At 56.0% G+C, this 27,403-nt stretch overlaps 1 protein-coding gene across 1 annotated transcript; it reads left to right on the top strand.

Moving 5' to 3' along the window:
• Positions 1-476: 476 nt before the first annotated feature.
• Positions 477-27,403, top strand: gtf2h4 (general transcription factor IIH, polypeptide 4). Its single transcript, XM_072549691.1, has 4 exons — positions 477-529; positions 24,260-24,398; positions 25,510-25,614; positions 27,279-27,403. The coding sequence occupies exons 2-4, from the start codon at positions 24,286-24,288 to the stop codon at positions 27,388-27,390; spliced, it is 330 nt and encodes a 109-aa protein (XP_072405792.1). The 5' UTR covers positions 477-529; positions 24,260-24,285; the 3' UTR covers positions 27,391-27,403.

Below are 27,403 nucleotides of genomic sequence, written 5' to 3' on the forward strand. Positions count from 1 at the left end.
GCCAGTGCACTGTGACAATATTTGGGGGCTCATCCTGGATACATTTACGAACAGGGGCGACAAAAGATTTGGGTATGGGAGTCGTAGATAACACAAGCGAGTGAAAACACCAGTTTCTGTTGTACTTTTAACACATGACACTGGAACTTTCTGGGGGTGGGGTGGGGGGGAGTTTTGTTTTGCACTGCCGGTGTGGAACCTCGGCCGAGCGAGTGATGGCTCTGACATTCCAGCAATATTTCGCTTTTGCTCCCCTCTCCCCTTTGATTTCCATCACCCGCAGTTTCCTTTTCTTGTCGCGTCGTCTTGAGGTGTCACCCGGGGCCCGAGCTGGACGGGCAGGGGGTGGAGCCGGATGACCCGTGACGTCGAGTGACGTCATCGTGAAAGTGGTCTATCGGGTGGCTGGGTGACGTCATCGGCAGGCGCCCCGGATCGAGGGGGCCGCGCATGCGCGGGGCTTACCCTTTCATTTCCTTTGAGTGACAACGTGAGAGGCAGAGCTGCCCCCTGTGCAGGGGACACACAGGTGGGGGGTAACCTTTTTGCATTTTATCAGTGCTGATGATTAATGGACTCTTACCACTCATGGGGTGGACAAACAAGGCGTTTTGCAAACACTAAGCATAACAAAGGGATGGTGCTGCAGAGCACAGAGTCCTGGGGAGGGAGTAGGGAGTGGGAGGAGGGAGGAGGGAGTGGGAGGAGGGAGTGGGGAGTGGGGAGTGGGGGGAGGAGGGAGTGGGTGGGGGGAGGAGGGAGGAGGGAGTGGGTGGGGGGAGGGGGGAGTGGGTGGGGGGAGGGGGGAGTGGGTAGGGGGAGGAGGGAGGGGGTGGAGGGAGGAGGGAGGGGGTGGAGGGAGGGAGGAGGGAGGGGGTGGGGGGAGGAGGGAGGGAGGGGGGAGTGGGTGGGGGGAGGAGGGAGGGAGGGGGGAGTGGGTGGGGGGAGGAGGGAGGGAGGGAGGGGGGAGTGGGTGGGGGGAGGAGGGAGGGAGGGAGGGGGGAGTGGGTGGGGGGAGGAGGGAGGGAGGGAGGGGGGAGTGGGTGGGGGGAGGAGGGAGGGAGTGGGTGGGGGGGGGAGGGAGTGGGTGGGGGGAGGAGGGAGGGAGTGGGTGGGGGGAGGAGGGGAGTGGGGAGTGGGTGGGGGAAGGGGGAGAGGGGAGGAGGGAGTGGGGAGTGGGGGTGGGGGGAGGAGGGAGGTGGGAGTGGGTGGGGGGAGGAGGGGAGGGGAGGAGGGAGTGGGGAGTGGGTGGGGGAAGGGGGAGAGGGGAGGAGGGGAGAGTAGGGGGGGGAGAGGGGAGAGTGGGGGGTAGGGTGGTTGTTCTGGTGCATCATTCTTTGAGGTTTGCATCACATGCAGACAGGGTGATGAAGGTGGCGATAGGCACCCTCACTCGGTCCTTTGAGCACAGGAGTTGGGACGTCATGCTGAGGCTGTACAGGACATTGGTGAGGCCTCTCCAGGAGTCGTAGAGACCTGCGGCACGGAAACAGACCCTTCGGTCCAACCCGTCCATGCCGACCAAATATCCCAACACAATCTAGTCCCACCTGCCAGCACCTGGCCCATATCCCTCCAAACCCTTCCTATTCATATACCCATCCAAATGCCTTTTAGATCTTGTAATTGTACAAACCTCCACCACTTCCTCTGGCAGCTCATTCCATACACACACCACCCACTGTGTGAAAATGTTGCCCCTTAGGTCCCTTTTATATCGTGCCCCTCTCATCCTAAACTTATGCCCTCTCTGGTCAGAGTTGAGGTGAAAGATATCTAGAAACCTGGTTGATCCAACAAAAGGGTCGGATCAGGAAATTACAGGCCAGTCAGTTTAGCTGCAGGATGGTGGGGAAAATGTAAGAAAGAATTCTGAATGACAGATCGGAGGCATGGGGATCAATCAGGGATAGTCTGCACGGATTTGCTGAGGGAATGTTGCGCTTAACAAATGAGATGAGGAGGTGACCAGGAGCATTGGGAAGGTGGTGCATTTGTGCTGTACGTGGGCTTCAGCAAGAATAAGGCCCCTGATAGCAGACTGGTCAAGAAAGTAAAAGCTGAGGGGATTGAAGGTAAGGTGACCCATCGGATCCAGAATTGGCTGAGCAGCAGGAAGCGAAGGGTGACCATCGAGGGATGTTTCTGTGGCTGGAAGTCAGTTTCCAATGGGGTTCTGCTAGGCTTGGTGCTGGGTTCCTTGGCATTGGTGGTGTACTTCAATGACTTGGAATTAAACGTGGGGCTATGTTCAAGAGGTTTGCAGATCACACAAAGATTGACTGGGTGGGCAAAGCAGTGGCAAATAGAGTTTGAGAGAGTTTGAGAGAGTTTGAGAGAGTTTGAGAGAGAGAGGAGAGAAGGTGCAGAATAGATTTACCAGGATGCTTCCTGGGCTGGGGGTGGTGAGGAAAGATTAGATAGGTTGGAGTAGAGTCATGTTGAAATGCCCATCAGCCATGATTGAATGGCGGAGTGGACTCGATGGACCGAATGGCTTTACTTCCATTCCTATGCCTTCTGGTCTTATGTGCAGCATGGAAACAGACCCTTCAGTCCAACCTGTCCATGCCGACCACATATCCTAAATTAGTCTAGTCCCACCTGCCAGCACCCGGCCCATATCCCTCCAAACCCTTCCTATTCATATACCCATCCAGATGCCTTTTCGATATTGCAATTGTACCAGCCTCCACCACTTCCTCTGGCAGCTCATTCCATACACGTACCACCCTCTGTGTGAAATAGCAGCCCCTTAGGTCCCTTTTAAATCACTGTGTGTTGGCACAGGGTTCTGGAGGGACCACCCTTACCAGGGTGGCACAGTGGTTAGGACTGCTGCATCATGGCGCCAGAGACCTGGGTTCGATTTCACCCTCAGGTGACTGTCTGTGTGGAGTTTGCACATTCTCCCCGTGTCTGCGTGGGTTTCCTCAGGGTGCTCCAGTTTTTTTTAGATTAGATTAATTACAGTGTGGAAACAAGTCCACACCGCCCCGCCGAAGCGCAACCCACCCATACCCCTACATCTACCCCTTACCTAACACTACGGGCAATTTAGCATGGGCCAATTCACCTGACCTGCACATCTTTGGACTGTGGGAGGAAACCGGAGCACCCGGAGGAAACCCACACAGACAGGGGGGAGAATGTGCAAACTCCACACAGTCAGTCGCCTGAGGCGGGAATTGAACCCGGGTCTCTGGCGCTGTGAGGCAGCAGTGCTAACCACTGTGCCACCGTGCCACCCTGTTTCCTCCCACAGTCCAAAGATGTTAGGGTGGATTGGCCATGCTCAATTGCCCCATAGCATTCAGGGATGTGTAGGTTAGGTACATTAGTCAGAGGTAGAGCAATAGGGTGGGGAATGGGTCCATGGTGTGGTGTTGGGCCAAATGGCCTGTTTCCATACTGCATGGATTCTGTGATTCTATGATTCCCTGAGTGAAATGACAACCAGGCAATCACCTGAGGGGGGGGGTGGGGTGAGGTGGTCGCTGTCGGTTTAACATCCCATCTGAAAGGTGGCACCGTCCCTCGGAGCTGGGCCAGTGAGTCAGCTTTGCGCGTCTGGTTCTTGGGCCCTGGGAGTAGGTGCCAACCCCGCGATGTTCCCACCCAAAGGTGAGACTCCTCACAGCTGTGGGCCAGGGTAGCCATCAGTATACGATTGTGGGCACCTTTCCTAAAACTAGGAGGAAGTGAGGACTGCAGACGCTGGCGATCAGAGTCAAAAACGTGTGGTGCTTTAAAAACGCAGGATAATGAAGGGCTGAAACGTCGACTCTCCTGTTCCTTGGATGCTGCCTGATGGGCAGTGCTTTTCCAGCACCACACCTTTGGACCCACAATTCCTAAAATGCCAGTCCAGAACTGTTCTGCTGTGGTTGGTCAGGGAACACGATATTTTGGCTCACGGTGTTACCGGTGAATTGTGAATATGCTGCTGGCTTTACAAATCAGTGCAGCGTGAGACAGACAGAGAGAGAGAGACGCAGAGGGAAAGTTTCGAGATCAGTGTCAGTCTGAGGATGTTGTTAATTGGCCACACACCAGCTGCTGGGTTCCTCCGGCATCTGGATTTTTTTTGTTCTCCTTTTATTTCGGACCCCGTGTTGTAGGTGTGCAGTCATCCTGTTGGGGCTGATCCTGTCAAAGGGGGTGACAGAGCCCTGGGTGAGGGGGTTGGCTAAGGAAGGGTTACAAAAGGAGGCGCAGAGTTTTACAACAGACGAGTTGCCGGTGCCAGTAACCACAGTGGGTTAGCGAGCAAGCAGAGCACAACTGTCAACGTGAATGTGACGGGCCGAACAGTCGCTTTGTACACTGTAACCGTTCAGTGAATCAGTTGGAATTGCAGTTTTGTCGGTGTGTGGTGGAATGCTATCAGCAAATGCACTCTGGGGTAAATTGGGCTTTATTCCATTGAGGCACGGAACGAGAGAGAGACCATCAAACAGGCACAACAAGGCTGTCTTTGAAAACTGTGTGTCAGAGACACGGCTTATCTCTAACGTCCAATGCCTTTTCTTAATGACAGTATGCTGTGTAAAGTTCCACAACACTGCAGCAAAGGGGCCGTGAAGATTTTCAATTCAAATTCTGAAAAGTACCCGGCAGTAAAACATCCAGATACCATCAACGCAAACAGCTACCACGGGGTGAAAACAAATTGGAGATACGTACGGCAGCATGCTCCTGTGTACTGGTCCCTCACTACAAGACACTGCTGGTGGGGACAGGTCTGTCACTGTGTCACACTGGGGGACAGTGCTGATGAGGACAGGTCTGTCACTGTGTAACACTGGGTTACAGTGCTGGTGGGGATAGGTCTGTCACTGTGTAACACTGGGTTACAGTGCTGGTGGGGACAGGTCTGTCACTGTGTAACACTGGGTTACAGTGCTGGTGGGGACAGGTCTGTCGCTGTGGAACACTGGGTTACGGTGCTGGTGGAGACAGGTCTGTCTCAGTGTAACACTGGGTTACGGTGCTGGTGGGGACCGGTTTTTCATTGTGTAACACTGGCTTACAGTGCTGGTGGGGACAGGTGTGTCACTGTAACACTGGCTTACAGTGCTGGTGGGGACCGGTCTGTCCCTGTGTAACACTGGGTTACAGTGCTGGTGGGGACAGGTCTGTCACTGTGTAACACTGGGGGACAGTGCTGGTGGGGACAGGTCTGTCACTGTGTAACACTGGGGGACAGTGCTGGTGGGGACAGGTCTGTCACTGTGTAACACTGGGGGACAGTGCTGGTGGGGACAGGTCTGTCACTGTGTAACACTGGGGGACAGTGCTGGTGGGGACAGGTCTGTCACTGTGTAACACTGGGTTACAGTGCTGGTGGGGACAGGTCTGTCAGTGTGTAACACTGGGCGACAGTGCTGGTAGGGACAGGTCTGTCACTGTGTAACACTGCGGGACAGTGCTGTTGGGGACAGGTCTGTCGCTGTGGAACACTGGGGGACAGTGCTAGTGGGGACAGATCTGTCACTGTGTAACACTGGGATACAGTGCTGGTGCGGACAGGTCTGTCACTGTGTAACACTGGGTTACAGTGCTGGTGGGAACAGGTCTTTCACTGTGTAACACTGGGTTACAGTGCTGGTGGAGACACGTCTGTCACTGTGTAACACTGGGGGACAGTGCTGGTGGGGACAGGTCTGTCACTGTAACAGTGGTAGAGACAGGTCTGTCAGTGTGTAACACTGCGGGACAGTACTGTTGGGGACAGGTCTGTCACTGTGTAACACTGGGTTACAGTGCTGATGGGGACAGGTCTGTCACTGTGTAACACTGGGGGAGAGTGCTGGTGGGGACAGGTCTGTCACTGTGTAACACTGGGTTACAGTGCTGGTGCGGACAGGTCTGTCACTGTGGAACACTGGGGGACTGTGCTGGTGGGGACAGGTCTGTCACTGTGTAACATTGGGTTACGGTGCTGGTGGGGACAGGTCTGTCACTGTGTAACACTGGGGGACAGTGCTGGTGGGGACAGGTCTGTCACTGTAACACTGGGGGACAGTGCTGGTGGGGACAGGTCTGTCAGTGTGTAACACTGCGGGACAGTACTGTTGGGGACAGGTCTGTCACTGTGTAACACTGGGGTACAGTGCTGATGGGGACAGGTCTGTCACTGTGTAACACTGGGGTACAGTGCTGATCGGGACAGGTCTGTCACTGTGTAACACTGGGGGACAGTGCTGGTAGGGACAGGTCTGTCTCTGTGTAACACTGGGTTACAGTGCTGGTGGGGACAGGTCTGTCACTGTGTAACACTGGGTTACAGTGCTGGTGGGGACAGGTCTGTCACTGTGTAACACTGGGTTACAGTGCTGGTGGGGACAGGTCTGTCAGTGTGTAACCGTGGTGGGGACAGGTCTGTCAGTGTGTAACACTGCGGGACAGTACTGTTGGGGACAGGTCTGTCACTGTGTAACACTGGGTTACAGTGCTGGTGGGGACAGGTCTGTCACTGTGTAACACTGGGGTACAGTGCTGATGGGGACAGGTCTGTCACTGTGTAACACTGTGTTGCAGTGCTGGTGGGGACAGGTCTGTCTCAGTGTAACACTGGGGGACAGTGCTGGTGGGGACAGGTCTGTCACTGTATAACACTGGGGGACTGTGCTGGTGGGGACAGGCCTGTCACTGTGTAACACTGGGTTACAGTGCTGGTGGGGACAGGCCTGTCACTGTGTAACACTGGGTTACAGTGCTGATGGGGACAGGTCTGTCACTGTGTAACAGTGGTGGGGACAGGTCTGTCACTGTGTAACACTGGGGTACAGTGCTGGTGTGGCCAGGTCTCTCACTGTGTAACACTGTGTTGCAGTGCTGGTGGGGACAGGTCTGTCACTGTGTAACACTGGGTTACAGTGCTGGTGGGGACAGGTCTGTCTCAGTGTAACACTGGGGGACAGTGCTGGTGGGGACAGGTCTGTCACTGTATAACACTGGGGGACTGTGCTGGTGGGGACAGGCCTGTCACTGTGTAACATTGGGTTACAGTGCTGGTGGGGACAGGTCTGTCAGTGTGTAACATTGGGGGACAGTGCTGGTGGGGACAGGTCTGTCAGTGTGTAACACTGGGGGACAGTGCTGGTGGGGACAGGTCTGTCACAGTGTAACACTGGGTTACTGTGCTGGTGGGGACAGGTCTGTCACTGTGTAACACTGGGGGACAGTGCTGGTGGGGACAGGTCTGTCACTGTGTAACAGTGGTGGGGACAGGTCTGTCAGTGTGTAACACTGCGGGACAGTACTGTTGGGGACAGGTCTGTCAGTGTGTAACACTGCAGGACAGTACTGTTGGGGACAGGTCTGTCACTGTGTAACACTGGGTTACTGTGCTGGTGGGGACAGGTCTGTCACTGTGTAACAGTGGTGGGGACAGGTCTGTCAGTGTGTAACACTGCGGGACAGTACTGTTGGGGACAGGTCTGTCACTGTGTAACACTGGGGTACAGTGCTGATGGGGACAGGCCTGTCACTGTGTAACACTGGGTTACAGTGTTGGTGCGGACAGGTCTGTCACTGTGTAACATTGGGTTACAGTGCTGGTGGGGACAGGTCTGTCAGTGTGTAACATTGGGGACAGTGCTGGTGGGGACAGGTCTGTCACTGTGTAACATTGGGGGACAGTGCTGGTGGGGACAGGTCTGTCAGTGTGTACCACTGGGGGACAGTGCTGGTGGGGACAGGTCTGTCACTGTAACACTGGGTTACTGTGCTGGTGGGGACAGGTCTGTCAGTGTGTAACATTGGGGACAGTGCTGGTGGGGACAGGTCTGTCACTGTGTAACACTGGGTTACAGTGCTGGTGCGGACAGGTCTGTCACTGTAACATTGGGTTACAGTGCTGGTGGGGACAGGTCTGTCAGTGTGTAACATGGGGGACAGTGCTGGTGGGGACCGGTCTGTCACTGTGTAACATTGGGGGACAGTGCTGGTGGGGACAGGTCTGTCACTGTAACACTGGGTTACTGTGCTGGTGGGGACAGGTCTGTCACTGTGTAACAGTGGTGGGGACAGGTCTGTCAGTGTGTAACACTGCGGGACAGTACTGTTGGGGACAGGTCTGTCACTGTGTAACACTGGGGTACAGTGCTGATGGGGACAGGTCTGTCAGTGTGTAACATTGGGGACAGTGCTGGTGGGGACAGGTCTGTCAGTGTGTAACATTGGGGGACAGTGCTGGTGGGGACAGGTCTGTCAGTGTGTAACACTGCGGGACAGTACTGTTGGGGACAGGTCTGTCACTGTGTAACACTGGGTTACAGTGCTGATGGGGACAGGTCTGTCAGTGTGTAACATTGGGGACAGTGCTGGTGGGGACAGGTCTGTCAGTGTGTAACACTGCGGGACAGTACTGTTGGGGACAGGTCTGTCAGTGTGTACCACTGGGGGACAGTGCTGATGGGGACAGGTCTGTCACTGTGTAACCGTGGTGGGGACAGGTCTGTCAGTGTGTAACACTGCGGGACAGTACTGTTGGGGACAGGTCTGTCACTGTGTAACACTGGGTTACAGTGCTGGTGGGGACAGGTCTGTCACTGTGTAACACTGGGGTACAGTGCTGATGGGGACAGGTCTGTCACTGTGTAACACTGTGTTGCAGTGCTGGTGGGGACAGGTCTGTCTCAGTGTAACACTGGGGGACAGTGCTGGTGGGGACAGGTCTGTCACTGTATAACACTGGGGGACTGTGCTGGTGGGGACAGGCCTGTCACTGTGTAACACTGGGTTACAGTGCTGGTGGGGACAGGCCTGTCACTGTGTAACACTGGGTTACAGTGCTGATGGGGACAGGTCTGTCACTGTGTAACAGTGGTGGGGACAGGTCTGTCACTGTGTAACACTGGGGTACAGTGCTGGTGTGGCCAGGTCTCTCACTGTGTAACACTGTGTTGCAGTGCTGGTGGGGACAGGTCTGTCACTGTGTAACACTGGGTTACAGTGCTGGTGGGGACAGGTCTGTCTCAGTGTAACACTGGGGGACAGTGCTGGTGGGGACAGGTCTGTCACTGTATAACACTGGGGGACTGTGCTGGTGGGGACAGGCCTGTCACTGTGTAACATTGGGTTACAGTGCTGGTGGGGACAGGTCTGTCAGTGTGTAACATTGGGGGACAGTGCTGGTGGGGACAGGTCTGTCAGTGTGTAACACTGGGGGACAGTGCTGGTGGGGACAGGTCTGTCACAGTGTAACACTGGGTTACTGTGCTGGTGGGGACAGGTCTGTCACTGTGTAACACTGGGGGACAGTGCTGGTGGGGACAGGTCTGTCACTGTGTAACAGTGGTGGGGACAGGTCTGTCAGTGTGTAACACTGCGGGACAGTACTGTTGGGGACAGGTCTGTCAGTGTGTAACACTGGGGTACAGTGCTGATGGGGACAGGCCTGTCACTGTGTAACACTGGGTTACAGTGCTGGTGCGGACAGGTCTGTCACTGTGTAACATTGGGTTACAGTGCTGGTGGGGACAGGTCTGTCAGTGTGTAACATTGGGGACAGTGCTGGTGGGGACAGGTCTGTCACTGTGTAACATTGGGGGACAGTGCTGGTGGGGACAGGTCTGTCAGTGTGTACCACTGGGGGACAGTGCTGGTGGGGACAGGTCTGTCACTGTAACACTGGGTTACTGTGCTGGTGGGGACAGGTCTGTCAGTGTGTAACATTGGGGACAGTGCTGGTGGGGACAGGTCTGTCACTGTGTAACACTGGGGTACAGTGCTGATGGGGACAGGCCTGTCACTGTGTAACACTGGGTTACAGTGCTGGTGCGGACAGGTCTGTCACTGTGTAACATTGGGTTACAGTGCTGGTGGGGACAGGTCTGTCAGTGTGTAACATTGGGGACAGTGCTGGTGGGGACAGGTCTGTCACTGTGTAACATTGGGGGACAGTGCTGGTGGGGACAGGTCTGTCACTGTATAACACTGGGGGACTGTGCTGGTGGGGACAGGCCTGTCACTGTGTAACATTGGGTTACAGTGCTGGTGGGGACAGGTCTGTCAGTGTGTAACATTGGGGGACAGTGCTGGTGGGGACAGGTCTGTCAGTGTGTAACACTGGGGGACAGTGCTGGTGGGGACAGGTCTGTCACAGTGTAACACTGGGTTACTGTGCTGGTGGGGACAGGTCTGTCACTGTGTAACACTGGGGGACAGTGCTGGTGGGGACAGGTCTGTCACTGTGTAACAGTGGTGGGGACAGGTCTGTCAGTGTGTAACACTGCGGGACAGTACTGTTGGGGACAGGTCTGTCACTGTGTAACACTGGGGTACAGTGCTGATGGGGACAGGTCTGTCAGTGTGTAACATTGGGGACAGTGCTGGTGGGGACAGGTCTGTCAGTGTGTAACATTGGGGGACAGTGCTGGTGGGGACAGGTCTGTCAGTGTGTAACACTGGGGGACAGTGCTGGTGGGGACAGGTCTGTCACAGTGTAACAGTGGTGGGGACAGGTCTGTCACTGTGTAACACGGGGACTGTGCTGGTGAGGACAGGTCTGTCAGTGTGTAACACTGGGGGACAGTGCTGGTGGGGACAGGTCTGTCACTGTGTAACAGTGGTGGGGACAGGTCTGTCACTGTGTAACACTGGGGTACAGTGCTGATGGGGACAGGCCTGTCACTGTGTAACACTGGGTTACAGTGTTGGTGCGGACAGGTCTGTCACTGTGTAACATTGGGTTACAGTGCTGGTGGGGACAGGTCTGTCAGTGTGTAACATTGGGGACAGTGCTGGTGGGGACAGGTCTGTCACTGTGTAACATTGGGGGACAGTGCTGGTGGGGACAGGTCTGTCAGTGTGTACCACTGGGGGACAGTGCTGGTGGGGACAGGTCTGTCACTGTAACACTGGGTTACTGTGCTGGTGGGGACAGGTCTGTCAGTGTGTAACATTGGGGACAGTGCTGGTGGGGACAGGTCTGTCACTGTGTAACACTGGGGTGCAGTGCTGATGGGGACAGGCCTGTCACTGTGTAACACTGGGTTACAGTGCTGGTGCGGACAGGTCTGTCACTGTGTAACATTGGGTTACAGTGCTGGTGGGGACAGGTCTGTCAGTGTGTAACATTGGGGACAGTGCTGGTGGGGACAGGTCTGTCACTGTGTAACATTGGGGGACAGTGCTGGTGGGGACAGGTCTGTCACTGTAACACTGGGTTACTGTGCTGGTGGGGACAGGTCTGTCACTGTGTAACAGTGGTGGGGACAGGTCTGTCAGTGTGTAACACTGCGGGACAGTACTGTTGGGGACAGGTCTGTCACTGTGTAACACTGGGGTACAGTGCTGATGGGGACAGGTCTGTCAGTGTGTAACATTGGGGACAGTGCTGGTGGGGACAGGTCTGTCAGTGTGTAACATTGGGGGACAGTGCTGGTGGGGACAGGTCTGTCAGTGTGTAACACTGCGGGACAGTACTGTTGGGGACAGGTCTGTCACTGTGTAACACTGGGTTACAGTGCTGATGGGGACAGGTCTGTCAGTGTGTAACATTGGGGACAGTGCTGGTGGGGACAGGTCTGTCACTGTGTAACACGGGGACTGTGCTGGTGAGGACAGGTCTGTCAGTGTGTAACACTGGGGGACAGTGCTGGTGGGGACAGGTCTGTCACTGTGTAACAGTGGTGGGGACAGGTCTGTCACTGTGTAACACTGGGGTACAGTGCTGATGGGGACAGGTCTGTCACTGTGTAACCGTGGTGGGGACAGGTCTGTCAGTGTGTTACAATGCGGGACAGTACTGTTGGGGACAGGTCTGTCACTGTGTAACACTGGGTTACAGTGCTGGTGGGGACAGGTCTGTCACTGTGTAACACTGGGGTACAGTGCTGATGGGGACAGGTCTGTCACTGTGTAACACTGTGTTGCAGTGCTGGTGGGGACAGGTCTGTCTCAGTGTAACACTGGGGGACAGTGCTGGTGGGGACAGGTCTGTCACTGTATAACACTGGGGGACTGTGCTGGTGGGGACAGGCCTGTCACTGTGTAACACTGGGTTACAGTGCTGGTGGGGACAGGCCTGTCACTGTGTAACACTGGGTTACAGTGCTGATGGGGACAGGTCTGTCACTGTGTAACAGTGGTGGGGACAGGTCTGTCACTGTGTAACACTGGGGTACAGTGCTGGTGTGGCCAGGTCTCTCACTGTGTAACACTGTGTTGCAGTGCTGGTGGGGACAGGTCTGTCACTGTGTAACACTGGGTTACAGTGCTGGTGGGGACAGGTCTGTCTCAGTGTAACACTGGGGGACAGTGCTGGTGGGGACAGGTCTGTCACTGTATAACACTGGGGGACTGTGCTGGTGGGGACAGGCCTGTCACTGTGTAACATTGGGTTACAGTGCTGGTGGGGACAGGTCTGTCAGTGTGTAACATTGGGGGACAGTGCTGGTGGGGACAGGTCTGTCAGTGTGTAACACTGGGGGACAGTGCTGGTGGGGACAGGTCTGTCACAGTGTAACACTGGGTTACTGTGCTGGTGGGGACAGGTCTGTCACTGTGTAACACTGGGGGACAGTGCTGGTGGGGACAGGTCTGTCACTGTGTAACAGTGGTGGGGACAGGTCTGTCAGTGTGTAACACTGCGGGACAGTACTGTTGGGGACAGGTCTGTCAGTGTGTAACACTGGGGTACAGTGCTGATGGGGACAGGCCTGTCACTGTGTAACACTGGGTTACAGTGCTGGTGCGGACAGGTCTGTCAGTGTGTACCACTGGGGGACAGTGCTGGTGGGGACAGGTCTGTCACTGTAACACTGGGTTACTGTGCTGGTGGGGACAGGTCTGTCAGTGTGTAACATTGGGGACAGTGCTGGTGGGGACAGGTCTGTCACTGTGTAACACTGGGGTACAGTGCTGATGGGGACAGGCCTGTCACTGTGTAACACTGGGTTACAGTGCTGGTGCGGACAGGTCTGTCACTGTGTAACATTGGGTTACAGTGCTGGTGGGGACAGGTCTGTCAGTGTGTAACATTGGGGACAGTGCTGGTGGGGACAGGTCTGTCACTGTGTAACATTGGGGGACAGTGCTGGTGGGGACAGGTCTGTCACTGTAACACTGGGTTACTGTGCTGGTGGGGACAGGTCTGTCACTGTGTAACAGTGGTGGGGACAGGTCTGTCAGTGTGTAACACTGCGGGACAGTACTGTTGGGGACAGGTCTGTCACTGTGTAACACTGGGGTACAGTGCTGATGGGGACAGGTCTGTCAGTGTGTAACATTGGGGACAGTGCTGGTGGGGACAGGTCTGTCAGTGTGTAACATTGGGGGACAGTGCTGGTGGGGACAGGTCTGTCAGTGTGTAACACTGCGGGACAGTACTGTTGGGGACAGGTCTGTCACTGTGTAACACTGGGTTACAGTGCTGATGGGGACAGGTCTGTCAGTGTGTAACATTGGGGACAGTGCTGGTGGGGACAGGTCTGTCAGTGTGTAACATTGGGGGACAGTGCTGGTGGGGACAGGTCTGTCAGTGTGTAACACTGGGGGACAGTGCTGGTGGGGACAGGTCTGTCACAGTGTAACAGTGGTGGGGACAGGTCTGTCACTGTGTAACACGGGGACTGTGCTGGTGAGGACAAGTCTGTCAGTGTGTAACACTGGGGGACAGTGCTGGTGGGGACAGGTCTGTCACTGTGTAACAGTGGTGGGGACAGGTCTGTCACTGTGTAACACTGGGGGACAGTGCTGGTGGGGACAGGTCTGTCACTGTGTAACACTGGGTTACAGTGCTGGTGGGGACAGGTCTGTCACTGTGTAACAGTGGTGGGGACAGGTCTGTCAGTGTGTAACACTGCGGGACAGTACTGTTGGGGACAGGTCTGTCACTGTGTAACACTGGGTTACAGTGCTGGTGGGGACAGGTCTGTCTCAGTGTAACACTGGGGGACAGTGCTGGTGGGGACAGGTCTGTCACTGTGTAACACTGTGTTGCAGTGCTGGTGGGGACAGGTCTGTCAGTGTGTAACTCTGCGGGACAGTACTGTTGGAGACAGGCCTGTCACTGTGTAACACTGGGTTACAGTGCTGGTGCGGACAGGTCTGTCACTGTGTAACATTGGGTTACAGTGCTGGTGGGGACAGGTCTGTCACTGTGTAACAGTGGGGTACAATACTGTTGGGGACAGGTCTGTCAGTGTGTAACACTGGGGGACAGTACTGTTGGGGACAGGTATGTCAGTGTGTAACACTGGGTTACTGTGCTGGTGGGGACAGGTCTGTCACTGTGTAACACTGGGGGAGAGTGCTGGTGGGGACAGGTCTGTCACTGTGTAACACTGGGGTACAGTGCTGATGGGGACAGGTCTGTCAGTGTGTAACATTGGGGACAGTGCTGGTGGGGACAGGTCTGTCAGTGTGTAACATTGGGGGACAGTGCTGGTGGGGACAGGTCTGTCAGTGTGTAACACTGGGGGACAGTGCTGGTGGGGACAGGTCTGTCACAGTGTAACACTGGGTTACTGTGCTGGTGGGGACAGGTCTGTCACTGTGTAACACGGGGACTGTGCTGGTGAGGACAGGTCTGTCAGTGTGTAACACTGGGGGACATTGCTGGTGGGGACAGGTCTGTCACTGTGTAACAGTGGTGGGGACAGGTCTGTCAGTGTGTAACACTGGGGGACAGTACTGTTGGGGACAGGTCTGTCACTGTGTAACACTGGGTTACAGTGCTGGTGGGGACAGGTCTGTCACTGAGTAACACTGGGTTACAGTGCTGGTGGGGACAGGTCTGTCACTGTGTAACACTGGGTTACAGTGCTGGTGGGGACAGGTCTGTCACTGTGTAACACTGGGGGAGAGTGCTGTTGGGGACAGGTCTGTCACTGTGTAACACTGGGTTACAGTGCTGGTGGGGACAGGTCTGTCACTGTGTAACACTGGGTTACAGTGCTGGTGCGGACAGGTCTGTCTCAGTGTAACACTGGGGGACAGTGCTGGTGGGGACAGGTCTGTCACTGTGTAACACTGTGTTGCAGTGCTGGTGGGGCCAGGTCTGTCAGTGTGTAACACTGCGGGACAGTACTGTTGGGGACAGGTCTGTCACTGTGTAACACTGGGGTACAGTGCTGATGGGGACAGGTCTGTCACTGTGTAACAGTGGTGGGGACAGGTCTGTCAGTGTGTAACACTGCGGGACAGTACTGTTGGAGACAGGCCTGTCACTGTGTAACACTGGGTTACAGTGCTGGTGGGGACAGGTCTGTCACTGTGTAACACTGGGGGAAGAGTGCTGTTGGGGACAGGTCTGTCACTGTGTAACACTGGGTTACAGTGCTGGTGGGGACAGGTCTGTCACTGTGTAACACTGGGGGAGAGTGCTGGTGGGGACAGGTCTGTCACTGTGTAACACTGGGTTACAGTGCTGGTGGGGACAGGTCTGTCACTGTGTAACACTGTGTTGCAGTGCTGGTGGGGACAGGTCTGTCAGTGTGTAACACTGCGGGACAGTACTGTTGGGGACAGGTCTGTCACTGTGTAACACTGGGGTACAGTGCTGATGGGGACAGGTCTGTCACTGTGTAACAGTGGTGGGGACAGGTCTGTCAGTGTGTAACACTGCGGGACAGTACTGTTGGAGACAGGCCTGTCACTGTGTAACACTGGGTTACAGTGCTGGTGCGGACAGGTCTGTCACTGTGTAACATTGGGTTACAGTGCTGGTGGGGACAGGTCTGTCAGTGTGTAACACTGGGGTACAGTGCTGATGGGGACAGGTCTCTCACTGTGTAACACTGCGGGACAGTGCTGGTGGGGACAGGTCTGTCAGTGTGTAACAGTGGTGGGGACAGGTCTGTCAGTGTGTAACACTGCGGGACAGTACTGTTGGGGACAGGTCTGTCACTGTGTAACACTGGGTTACAGTGCTGGTGCGGACAGGTCTGTCACTGTGTAACATTGGGTTACAGTGCTGGTGGGGACAGGTCTGTCAGTGTGTAACATTGGGGACAGTGCTGGTGGGGACAGGTCTGTCACTGTAACATTGGGGGACAGTGCTGGTGGGGATAGGTCTGTCACTGTAACACTGGGTTACTGTGCTGGTGGGGACAGGTCTGTCACTGTGTAACAGTGGTGGGGACAGGTCTGTCAGTGTGTAACACTGCGGGACAGTACTGTTGGGGACAGGTCTGTCACTGTGTAACACTGGGGTACAGTGCTGATGGGGACAGGTCTGTCACTGTGTAACACTGGGGTACAGTGCTGATGGGGACAGGTCTGTCAGTGTGTAACATTGGGGACAGTGCTGGTGGGGACAGGTCTGTCAGTGTGTAACATTGGGGGACAGTGCTGGTGGGGACAGGTCTGTCAGTGTGTAACACTGGGGGACCGTGCTGGTGGGGACAGGTCTGTCACAGTGTAACACTGGGTTACTGTGCTGGTGGGGACAGGTCTGTCACTGTGTAACACGGGGACTGTGCTGGTGAGGACAGGTCTGTCAGTGTGTAACACTGGGTTACAGTGCTGGTGGGGACAGGTCTGTCACTGTGTAACAGTGGTGGGGACAGGTCTGTCAGTGTGTAACACTGCGGGACAGTACTGTTGGGGACAGGTCTGTCACTGTGTAACACTGGGGTACAGTGCTGATGGGGACAGGTCTGTCACTGTGTAACACTGGGGGAGAGTGCTGGTGGGGACAGGTCTGTCACTGTGTAACACTGGGTTACAGTGCTGGTGGGGACAGGTCTGTCACTGTGTAACACTGGGTTACAGTGCTGATGGGGACAGGTCTGTCACTGTGTAACAGTGGTGGGGACAGGTCTGTCAGTGTGTAACAGTGCGGGACAGTACTGTTGGGGACAGGTCTGTCACTGTGTAACACTGGGTTACAGTGCTGGTGGGGACAGGTCTGTCACTGTGTAACACTGTGTTGCAGTGCTGGTCGGGACAGGTCTGTCAGTGTGTAACACTGCGGGACAGTACTGTTGGGGACAGGTCTGTCACTGTGTAACACTGGGGTACAGTGCTGATGGGGACAGGTCTGTCACTGTGTAACAGTGGTGGGGACAGGTCTGTCAGTGTGTAACACTGCGGGACAGTACTTTTGGCGACAGGTCTGTCACTGTGTAACACTGGGTTACAGTGCTGGTGGGGACAGGTCTGTCACTGTGTAACACTGGGGTACAGTGCTGATGGGGACAGGTCTGTCACTGTGTAATACTGTGTTGCAGTGCTGGTGGGGACAGGTCTGTCTCAGTGTAACACTGGGGGACAGTGCTGGTGGGGACAGGCCTGTCACTGTATAACACTGGGTTACAGTGCTGATGGGGATAGGTCTGTCACTGTGTAACAGTGGTGGGGACAGGTCTGTCACTGTGTAACACTGGGGTACAGTGCTGGTGTGGCCAGGTCTCTCACTGTGTAACACTGTGTTGCAGTGCTGGTGGTGACAGGTCTGTCACTGTGTAACACGGGGACAGTGCTGGTAGGGACAGGTCTGTCTCTGTGTAACACGGGGGGAGAGTGCTGGTGGGGACAGGTCTGTCACTGTATAACACTGGGGGACTGTGCTGGTGGGGACAGGCCTGTCACTGTGTAACACTGGGTTACAGTGCTGGTGCGGACAGGTCTGTCACTGTGTAACATTGGGTTACAGTGCTGGTGGGGACAGGTCTGTCAGTGTGTAACATTGGGGACAGTGCTGGTGGGGACAGGTCTGTCAGTGTGTAACATTGGGGGACAGTGCTGGTGGGGACAGGTCTGTCACTGTAACACTGGGTTACTGTGCTGGTGGGAACAGGTCTGTCACTGTGTAACAGTGGTGGGGACAGGTCTGTCAGTGTGTAACACTGCGGGACAGTACTTTTGGCGACAGGTCTGTCACTGTGTAACACTGGGGTACAGTGCTGGTGGGGACAGGTCTGTCACTGTGTAACACCGGGACAGTGCTGGTAGGGACAGGTCTGTCTCTGTGTAACACGGGGGGAGAGTGCTGGTGGGGACAGGTCTGTCACTGTGTAACACTGGGTTACGGTGCTGGTGGGGACAGGTCTGTCGCTGTGTAACACTGGGTTACAGTGCTGGTGGGGACAGGTCTGTCACTGTGTAACACTGGGTTACAGTGCTGGTGGGGACAGGTCTGTCAGTGTGTAACACTGGGGTACAGTGCTGGTGGGGACAGGTCTGTCAGTGTGTAACACTGCGGGACAGTGCTGATGGGGACAGGTCTGTCACTGTGTAACAGTGGTGGGGACAGGTCTGTCAGTGTGTAACACTGCGGGACAGTACTTGTGGCGACAGGTCTGTCACTGTGTAACACTGGGTTACAGTGCTGGTGGGGACAGGTCTGTCACTGTGTAACACTGGGGTACAGTGCTGATGGGGACAGGTCTGTCACTGTGTAATACTGTGTTGCAGTGCTGGTGGGGACAGGTCTGTCTCAGTGTAACACTGGGGGACAGTGCTGGTGGGGACAGGTCTGTCACTGTATAACACTGGGGGACTGTGCTGGTGGGGACAGGCCTGTTACTGTGTAACACTGGGTTACAGTGCTGATGGGGACAGGTCTGTCACTGTGTAACAGTGGTGGGGACAGGTCTGTCACTGTGTAACACTGGGGTACAGTGCTGGTGTGGCCAGGTCTCTCACTGTGTAACACTGTGTTGCAGTGCTGGTGGTGACAGGTCTGTCACTGTGTAACACGGGGACAGTGCTGGTAGGGACAGGTCTGTCTCTGTGTAACACGGGGGGAGAGTGCTGGTGGGGACAGGTCTGTCACTGTATAACACTGGGGGACTGTGCTGGTGGGGACAGGCCTGTCACTGTGTAACACTGGGTTACAGTGCTGGTGGGGACAGGTCTGTCACTGTGTAACACTGGGGGACAGTGCTGGTGCGGACAGGTCTGTCACTGTGTAACATTGGGTTACAGTGCTGGTGGGGACAGGTCTGTCAGTGTGTAACATTGGGGACAGTGCTGGTGGGGACAGGTCTGTCAGTGTGTAACATTGGGGGACAGTGCTGGTGGGGACAGTTTTGTCACTGTAACACTGGGTTACAGTGCTGGTGGGGACAGGTCTGTCACTGTGTAACACGGGGACAGTGCTGGTAGGGACAGGTCTGTCTCTGTGTAACACGGGGGGACAGTGCTGGTGGGGACAGGTCTGTCACTGTAACACTGGGTTACGGTGCTGGTGGGGACAGGTCTGTCACTGTGTAACACTGGGTTACGGTGCTGGTGGGGACAGGTCTGTCACTGTGTAACACTGGGTTACAGTGCTGGTGGGGACAGGTCTGTCACTGTGTAACAGTGGTGGGGACAGGTCTGTCACTGTGTAACACGGGGACTGTGCTGGTGAGGACAGGTCTGTCAGTGTGTAACACTGGGGGACAGTGCTGGTAGGGACAGGTCTGTCTCTGTGTAACACGGGGGGAGAGTGCTGGTGGGGGCAGGTCTGTCAGTGTGTAACATTGGGGACAGTGCTGGTGGGGACAGGTCTGTCAGTGTGTAACATTGGGGGACAGTGCTGGTGGGGACAGGTCTGTCAGTGTGTAACACTGGGGGACAGTGCTGGTGGGGACAGGTCTGTCACAGTGTAACACTGGGTTACTGTGCTGGTGGGGACAGGTCTGTCACTGTGTAACACGGGGACTGTGCTGGTGAGGACAGGTCTGTCAGTGTGTAACACTGGGTTACAGTGCTGGTGGGGACAGGTCTGTCACTGTGTAACAGTGGTGGGGACAGGTCTGTCAGTGTGTAACACTGCGGGACAGTACTGTTGGGGACAGGTCTGTCACTGTGTAACACTGGGGTACAGTGCTGATGGGGACAGGTCTGTCACTGTGTAACACTGGGGGAGAGTGCTGGTGGGGACAGGTCTGTCACTGTGTAACACTGGGTTACAGTGCTGGTGGGGACAGGTCTGTCACTGTGTAACACTGGGTTACAGTGCTGATGGGGACAGGTCTGTCACTGTGTAACAGTGGTGGGGACAGGTCTGTCAGTGTGTAACACTGCGGGACAGTACTGTTGGGGACAGGTCTGTCACTGTGTAACACTGGGTTACAGTGCTGGTGGGGACAGGTCTGTCACTGTGTAACACTGTGTTGCAGTGCTGGTGGGGACAGGTCTGTCAGTGTGTAACACTGCGGGACAGTACTGTTGGGGACAGGTCTGTCACTGTGTAACACTGGGTTACAGTGCTGATGGGGACAGGTCTGTCACTGTGTAACATTGGGTTACAGTGCTGGTGGGGACAGGTCTGTCAGTGTGTAACATTGGGGACAGTGCTGGTGGGGACAGGTCTGTCAGTGTGTAACATTGGGGGACAGTGCTGGTGGGGACAGGTCTGTCAGTGTGTAACTCTGGGGGACAGTACTGGTGGGGACAGGTCTGTCACTGTAACACTGGGTTACTGTGCTGGTGGGGACAGGTCTGTCACTGTGTAACAGTGGTGGGGACAGGTCTGTCACTGTGTAACACTGCGGGACAGTACTGTTGGGGACAGGTCTGTCACTGTGTAACACTGGGTTACAGTGCTGGTGGGGACAGGTCTGTCACTGTGTAACACTGGGGTACAGTGCTGATGGGGACAGGTCTGTCACTGTGTAATACTGTGTTGCAGTGCTGGTGGGGACAGGTCTGTCTCAGTGTAACACTGGGGGACAGTGCTGGTGGGGACAGGTCTGTCACTGTATAACACTGGGGGACTGTGCTGGTGGGGACAGGCCTGTTACTGTGTAACACTGGGTTACAGTGCTGATGGGGACAGGTCTGTCACTGTGTAACAGTGGTGGGGACAGGTCTGTCACTGTGTAACACTGGGGTACAGTGCTGGTGTGGCCAGGTCTCTCACTGTGTAACACTGTGTTGCAGTGCTGGTGGTGACAGGTCTGTCACTGTGTAACACGGGGACAGTGCTGGTAGGGACAGGTCTGTCTCTGTGTAACACGGGGGGAGAGTGCTGGTGGGGACAGGTCTGTCACTGTATAACACTGGGGGACTGTGCTGGTGGGGACAGGCCTGTCACTGTGTAACACTGGGTTACAGTGCTGGTGCGGACAGGTCTGTCACTGTGTAACATTGGGTTACAGTGCTGGTGGGGACAGGTCTGTCAGTGTGTAACATTGGGGACAGTGCTGGTGGGGACAGGTCTGTCAGTGTGTAACATTGGGGGACAGTGCTGGTGGGGACAGGTCTGTCACTGTAACACTGGGTTACAGTGCTGGTGGGGACAGGTCTGTCACTGTGTAACACGGGGACAGTGCTGGTAGGGACAGGTCTGTCTCTGTGTAACACGGGGGGAGAGTGCTGGTGGGGACAGGTCTGTCACTGTGTAACACTGGGTTACGGTGCTGGTGGGGACAGGTCTGTCACTGTGTAACACTGGGTTACGGTGCTGGTGGGGACAGGTCTGTTACTGTGTAACACTGGGTTACAGTGCTGGTGGGGACAGGTCTGTCACTGTGTAACAGTGGTGGGGACAGGTCTGTCACTGTGTAACACGGGGACTGTGCTGGTGAGGACAGGTCTGTCAGTGTGTAACACTGGGGGACAGTGCTGGTAGGGACAGGTCTGTCTCTGTGTAACACGGGGGGAGAGTGCTGGTGGGGGCAGGTCTGTCACTGTGTAACACTGGGTTACAGTGCTGGTGGGGACAGGTCTGTCACTGTAACACTGGGTTACTGTGCTGGTGGGGACAGGTCTGTCACTGTAACAGTGGTGGGGACAGGTCTGTCAGTGTGTAACACTGCGGGACAGTACTGTTGGGGACAGGTCTGTCACTGTGTAACACTGGGTTACAGTGCTGGTGGGGACAGGTCTGTCACTGTGTAACACTGGGGTACAGTGCTGGTGGGGACAGGTCTGTCACTGTATAACACTGGGGGACAGTGCTGGTGGGGACAGGCCTGTCACTGTGTAACACTGGGTTATAGTGCTGATGGGGACAGGTCTGTCACTGTGTAACAGTGGTGGGGACAGGTCTGTCACTGTGTAACACTGGGGTACAGTGCTGGTGTGGCCAGGTCTGTCACTGTGTAACACTGTGTTGCAGTGCTGGTGGGGACAGGTCTGTCTCAGTGTAACACTGGGTTACAGTGCTGGTGGGGACAGGTCTGTCACTGTGTAACACGGGGACAGTGCTGGTGGGGACAGGTCTGTCAGTGTGTAACATTGGGGGACAGTGCTGGTGGGGACAGGTCTGTCAGTGTGTAACACTGGGGGACAGTGCTGGTGGGGACAGGTCTGTCATTGTAACACTGGGTTACTGTGCTGGTGGGAACAGGTCTGTCACTGTGTAACACTGGGGGACAGTGCTGGTAGGGACAGGTCTGTCTCTGTGTAACACGGGGTGAGAGTGCTGGTGGGGACAGGTCTGTCACTGTGTAACACGGGGACAGTGCTGGTAGGGACAGGTCTGTCTCTGTGTAACACGGGGGGAGAGTGCTGGTGGGGACAGGTCTGTCACTGTGTAACACTGGGTTCCGGTGCTGGTGGGGACAGGTCTGTCACTGTGTAACAGTGGTGGGGACAGGTCTGTCAGTGTGTAACACTGCAGGACAGTACTGTTGGGGACAGGTCTGTCACTGTGTAACACTGGGTTACAGTGCTGGTGGGGACAGGTCTGTCACTGTGTAACACTGGGGGACAGTGCTGGTGGGGACAGGTCTGTCACTGTGTAACACTGGGGTACAGTGCTGGTGTGGCCAGGTCTGTCACTGTGTAACACTGTGTTGCAGTGCTGGTGGGGACAGGTCTGTCTCAGTGTAACACTGGGTTACAGTGCTGGTCCGGACAGGTCTGTCACTGTGTAACATTGGGTTACAGTGCTGGTGGGGACAGGTCTGTCAGTGTGTAACATTGGGGACAGTGCTGGTGGGGACAGGTCTGTCAGTGTGTAACATTGGGGGACAGTGCTGGTGGGGACAGGTCTGTCAGTGTGTAACACTGGGGGACAGTGCTGGTGGGGACAGGTCTGTCACTGTAACACTGGGTTACTGTGCTGGTGGGGACAGGTCTGTCACTGTGTAACAGTGGTGGGGACAGGTCTATCACTGTGTAACACTGTGTTGCAGTGCTGGTGGGGACAGGTCTGTCACTGTGTAACACTGGGGTACAGTGCTGATGGGGACAGGTCTGTCATTGTGTAACACTGCGGTACAGTGCTGATGGGGACAGGTCTGCCACTGTGTTACACTGAAGGACAATGCTGGTGTGGCCAGGTCCCTCACTGTGTAACACTGTGTTGCAGTGCTGGTGGGGACAGGTCTGTCACTGTGTAACACTGGGGGACAGTACTGGTGGGGACCAGTGTGTCACTGTGTAACACTGGGGTACAGTACTGGTGGGGACAGGTCTGTCACTGTGTAACACTGAAGGACAGTGCTGGTGTGTCCAGGTCTCTCACTGTGTAACACTGTGTTGCAGTGCTGGTGGGGACAGGTCTGTCACTGTGTAACACTGGGGGACAGTACTGGTGGGGACCAGTGTGTCACTAACAGTGGGGGACAGTGCTGGTGGGGACCAGTGTGTCACTGTGTAACAGTGGGGATAACATTTGTTCTGAAACATCAGACAAAGTAACGTTTTAAAGCCCCAGCTTTGTTACAGTTGGTTCCCCCCACCCCCCAGCCGTCTGGTCAGTGTCTGCTTCAGTTCCGTATTCGTGGATGTGACTTGCTTCCCTTCAAACGCATCTGGGATCTTTCTTTGCAACCCCTTCCTATGTTCTCTTGTTCTTTTGTCCCTCAGTCTCTCTCTCTCTCTCTCTCTCTGTCTCTGTGTCTCTTTCTCTCACTCTCTCTCTTTCTCTCTCTCTCCAAATAATCCAAAATTTGAGGTTCGCTGTCCTTAGAGGGGCAGAGAGCGGTGATCATCAGATACTGCGAAGGAATGGTGTCTAGTTCAGGGTGACTCAGTGGTTACCACTGCTGCCTCACAGCTCCAGGATCACAGGTTCGATCCCAGCCTCTGGCGACTGTCTGCCTGGTATTTGCACATTCTCCCAGTGTCTGCGTGGGTTTCCTCCGGGTGCTCTGGTTTCCTCCCACAGTCCAAAGGTGTGCAGGTTAGGCCGTGCTGAATTGTCCCTTGGCGTCCAGGGATGTGCAGTGTGGGTGGGTTAGCCACGGGAAAGGCAGGGTTACAGGGATAGAGTAGAGGGGAGTTGGGGGTGGAGTTGGTTCTGGTTGGGATGCCCTTCTGTGGGTCGGTGCAGGATTCGATGGGCCGAGTGGCAGCTTTCCACGCTGTAGGGATTCTAAGGTTCTGCCTGGCTGACCTGTTCGTCCTGTCTCCCCTCCAGCACCTCAACTCTGAGAGAGAGAGAGAATGCAGCGGGAGAAGCTGAAGTGTAAGAATCTGCACGAATACATGAGGAGCCTGAGTCCCAGCGTCCTCGACAAACTCTACAACCACCCGGCTACCTGCCTGGCCGTCTTCAGGTGAGCGATTATCTCCCTCCCTCCAGGAGGGAGGGTCAGCTGGCGGCCATCTTTATCTCACTCTGAGACAGTGGGGGATGTGGCTCCATCTAAACGCAGGAGCCATCTCTGGAAACAGGGGGCCTCTTGCCCCTCTCCCCCCTGGGCCGGGAGTGCCCCTCGTGCCCTGTCTCACGTCTCACTGCACATACTGTTTTTGAAAAGGTAACTCTGCTGGGATGTGGGTGATGCTGGCGAGGGTCAGTGTTTACTCCCCATCCCTAATCGGGTGGCTCAGTAGTTAGCATCACTGCCCCTCAGCACCAGGGACCTGGGTTCGATCCCAGCCTCGCGGTGACTCTCTGTGTGGAGTTTGCACGTTCTCCCCGTGTCTGCGTGGGTTTCCTCCGGGTGCTCCGGTTTCCTCCCACAGTCACAAAGATGTGCAGGTCTGGGTGGATTGGCTCTGCTGAATTGTCCCCTGAAGTGTTCAGGGATGTGCACGTTCGGGTGAATTGGCCGTGCTAAATTTTCCCATCGTGACCAGGGATTGTGTAGGTCAAGTGGGTTAGCCAGGGGAAAAGCAGGGTTGTGGGGGACGGTGTCGGGGCGGGGAGGGTGCGTTTGCGTGGGATGTCCCTCGCGGGGTGGGGGGGCTGACTCAGCGGGCCGAGTGGCCTGTTTGACGCCGTCGCGAAATTCCTTGTCTTCAGAATTCCCTCATTCCTCTCCCTCTGGTTATGTCCCTGGATAAGAATCGACGGCCAACTTACTCCCGTCATGAGATAATTCTCGCCAAGCCAAATTTCTGTACAGCACCCCCAACTCCAGAAAGCGGTGGTGGGGGGGGTGGGGGGAGTGGGGGGGGTGGTGAGATTGGACGTGGGCAGAGAGATTTTTACCAGGAGCAGCCACTCACCTCCCTCAACTCACCCCCATCCCGGATATGGCACACGCCTGATACTCGGATGGCTTTGGGCTCAGGTATCCGCGCGGATTGGCTGGTGGATTGGGGGGGGGGGGGGGGGGCGTGCTCTGTATCCGGCAGCCGGTGTGAACGAACGCGAGGGCCCTTTTGTTTTTTGTCGCGCCGCTCCGCTGACCTGATCGCGCCTCCTTCCTCCTTTCTCAGGGAGCTGCCGGTGCTGGCTCAGAATTACGTCATGAGGCTGCTGTTCCTGGATCAACCCTTGCCACAGGCCGCTGTTACCTTCTGGGTGAAGAAAGATAAGCAACGGTACTCCACCCACGCCCCCCCCCCCCCACTCTGTGCTCCAGCCTGAGCTGCCTGCCTTGCTGTGCCCTCCACCTCGCCCGTTCAAACATCACCCCCCCCCCCCCCCCACCTCCCACCACCACCACTACTACTACCCACAATTCCTTGTGTCAGTGACACCCAGGTTCCTCTTCCTTCTGACTGTGCTCAGGCAGAAGCACGCACAAACCCAACGCAGCCCCAGGGCGATGTTTCCAGCACTTTGACCAGTTCTGATTAATTTTTCGGGGGGTGGGGAGGGGAGGGGTGACCGCGCGTTGCGGACCGTCACTGTAAACTGGACGATAGTGTACCCCACGGATGTAGATCTGTCGCTCTGTCTCACGATCGGGGAAGGCAGAGTGTGAGTGAAACTTGTGAAATGGAAGTTGGGGGGGGCGGGGGGAGGAAGGACAGTGACTGTCCCACCCAGTCCCAGACCCAGAGGGAGGGGGGGGGGGTGGAGGACAGTGTCTGACCCACTGTCTCACCCAGTCCCAGGGGGAGGGGGGAAAATGACAGTGTCTGACCCACTGTCCCACCCAGTCCCCAGAGGGAGGGGGGGAAAGGACAGTGTCTGACCCACTGTCCCACCCAGTCCCAGAGGGAGGAGGGGGGGGAAAGGACAGTGTCTGACCCACTGTCCCACCCAGTCCCAGAGGGAGGGGGGGAAAGGGCAGTGTCTGACCCACTGTCCCACCCAGTCCCAGAGGGAGTGGGGGTGGGGGAAAGGAGTGTCTGACCCACTGTCCCACCCAGTCCCAGAGGGAGGGGGTGGGGGAAAGGACAGTGTCTGACCCACTGTCCCACCCAGTCCCAGAGGGAGGGGGGGGGGGGGAAAGGACAGTGTCTGACCCACTGTCCCACCCAGTCCCAGAGGGAGGGGGGGGGAAAGGACAGTGCCTGACCCACTGTCCCACCCAGTCCCAGAGGGAGGGGGGAAAGGACAGTGTCTGACCCACTGTCCCACCCAGTCCCAGAGGGAGGGGTGGGAAGGACAGTGTCTGACCCACTGTCCCACCCAGTCCCAGAGGGAGGGGGGGGAAGGACAGTGTCTAACCCACTGTCCCACCCAGTCCCAGAGGGAGTGGGGGAAGGACAGTGTCTAACCCACTGTCCCACCCAGTCCCATAGGGAGGGGGGGTGGGGGAAAGGACAGTGTCTAACCCACTGTCGCACCCAGTCCCAGAGGGAGGGCGGTGCGGGGGGGGAACCAGTGTCTGACCCACTGTCCCTGAGTTGGCAGAATCGGTGCTGGGCCCAAAAACAAATCTCGTGCATTGCCTGTGGGGCTGGCCTGGTTGCTGTAAAGGTGACAGTGTTCACTGTCAGACCACCATTGGACTGTGCTCCTGATTGACTTTTGTCAGGATTTACTCCCTCAGCCTTTACCCCCATGTCCTGAGATCTCTGGCCGTGGAGCTGACTGCCCCCCGCTGGGTGATTGAGTCATGTTGCAGACTGGGGAGGGCAGAAAGCCCAGTAGCTTTAGCAGAGTCTAGTGTCTGTCTGTCACCACGCTAACATTGGTTCAGCAGTGGGTTGAGGAAGGAGGAAGGGTTTATTTTCGGGGAGGTGGGTGGGGGGAGGTTTGCAGGCGTGCGGGGCAGTACCCTGGTCTGTAATAGTGTGTCCTCCCTGCACAGAGATCACGATGACTGTGTGAGTATTCTGATGGGACTCCGACTGTGGCATTCCCAGCAGCTTCCGGAGGACTCCAGGGTCTGGTCCTCAACCCAACCTTCAAAGAGAACTTGAGGATTGCACTTCT

The sequence above is a fragment of the Chiloscyllium punctatum genome, chromosome 30, assembly GCF_047496795.1.
Source record: "Chiloscyllium punctatum isolate Juve2018m chromosome 30, sChiPun1.3, whole genome shotgun sequence".
Taxonomy (NCBI): Eukaryota; Metazoa; Chordata; class Chondrichthyes; order Orectolobiformes; family Hemiscylliidae; genus Chiloscyllium; species Chiloscyllium punctatum.

What these genes read in the sequence shown, in the direction of transcription:
- gtf2h4 (XM_072549691.1), top strand. Translation starts at nt 24,286, where the DNA reads ATGCAGCGGGAGAAGCTGAAGTGTAAGAATCTGCACGAATACATGAGG. An exon ending in ACCTGCCTGGCCGTCTTCAG is followed by an intron (nt 24,399 to 25,509) that starts GTGAGCGATTAT and finishes CTCCTTTCTCAG; the next exon opens with GGAGCTGCCGGTGCTGGCTC. An exon ending in GTGAAGAAAGATAAGCAACG is followed by an intron (nt 25,615 to 27,278) that starts GTACTCCACCCA and finishes CTCCCTGCACAG; the next exon opens with AGATCACGATGACTGTGTGA.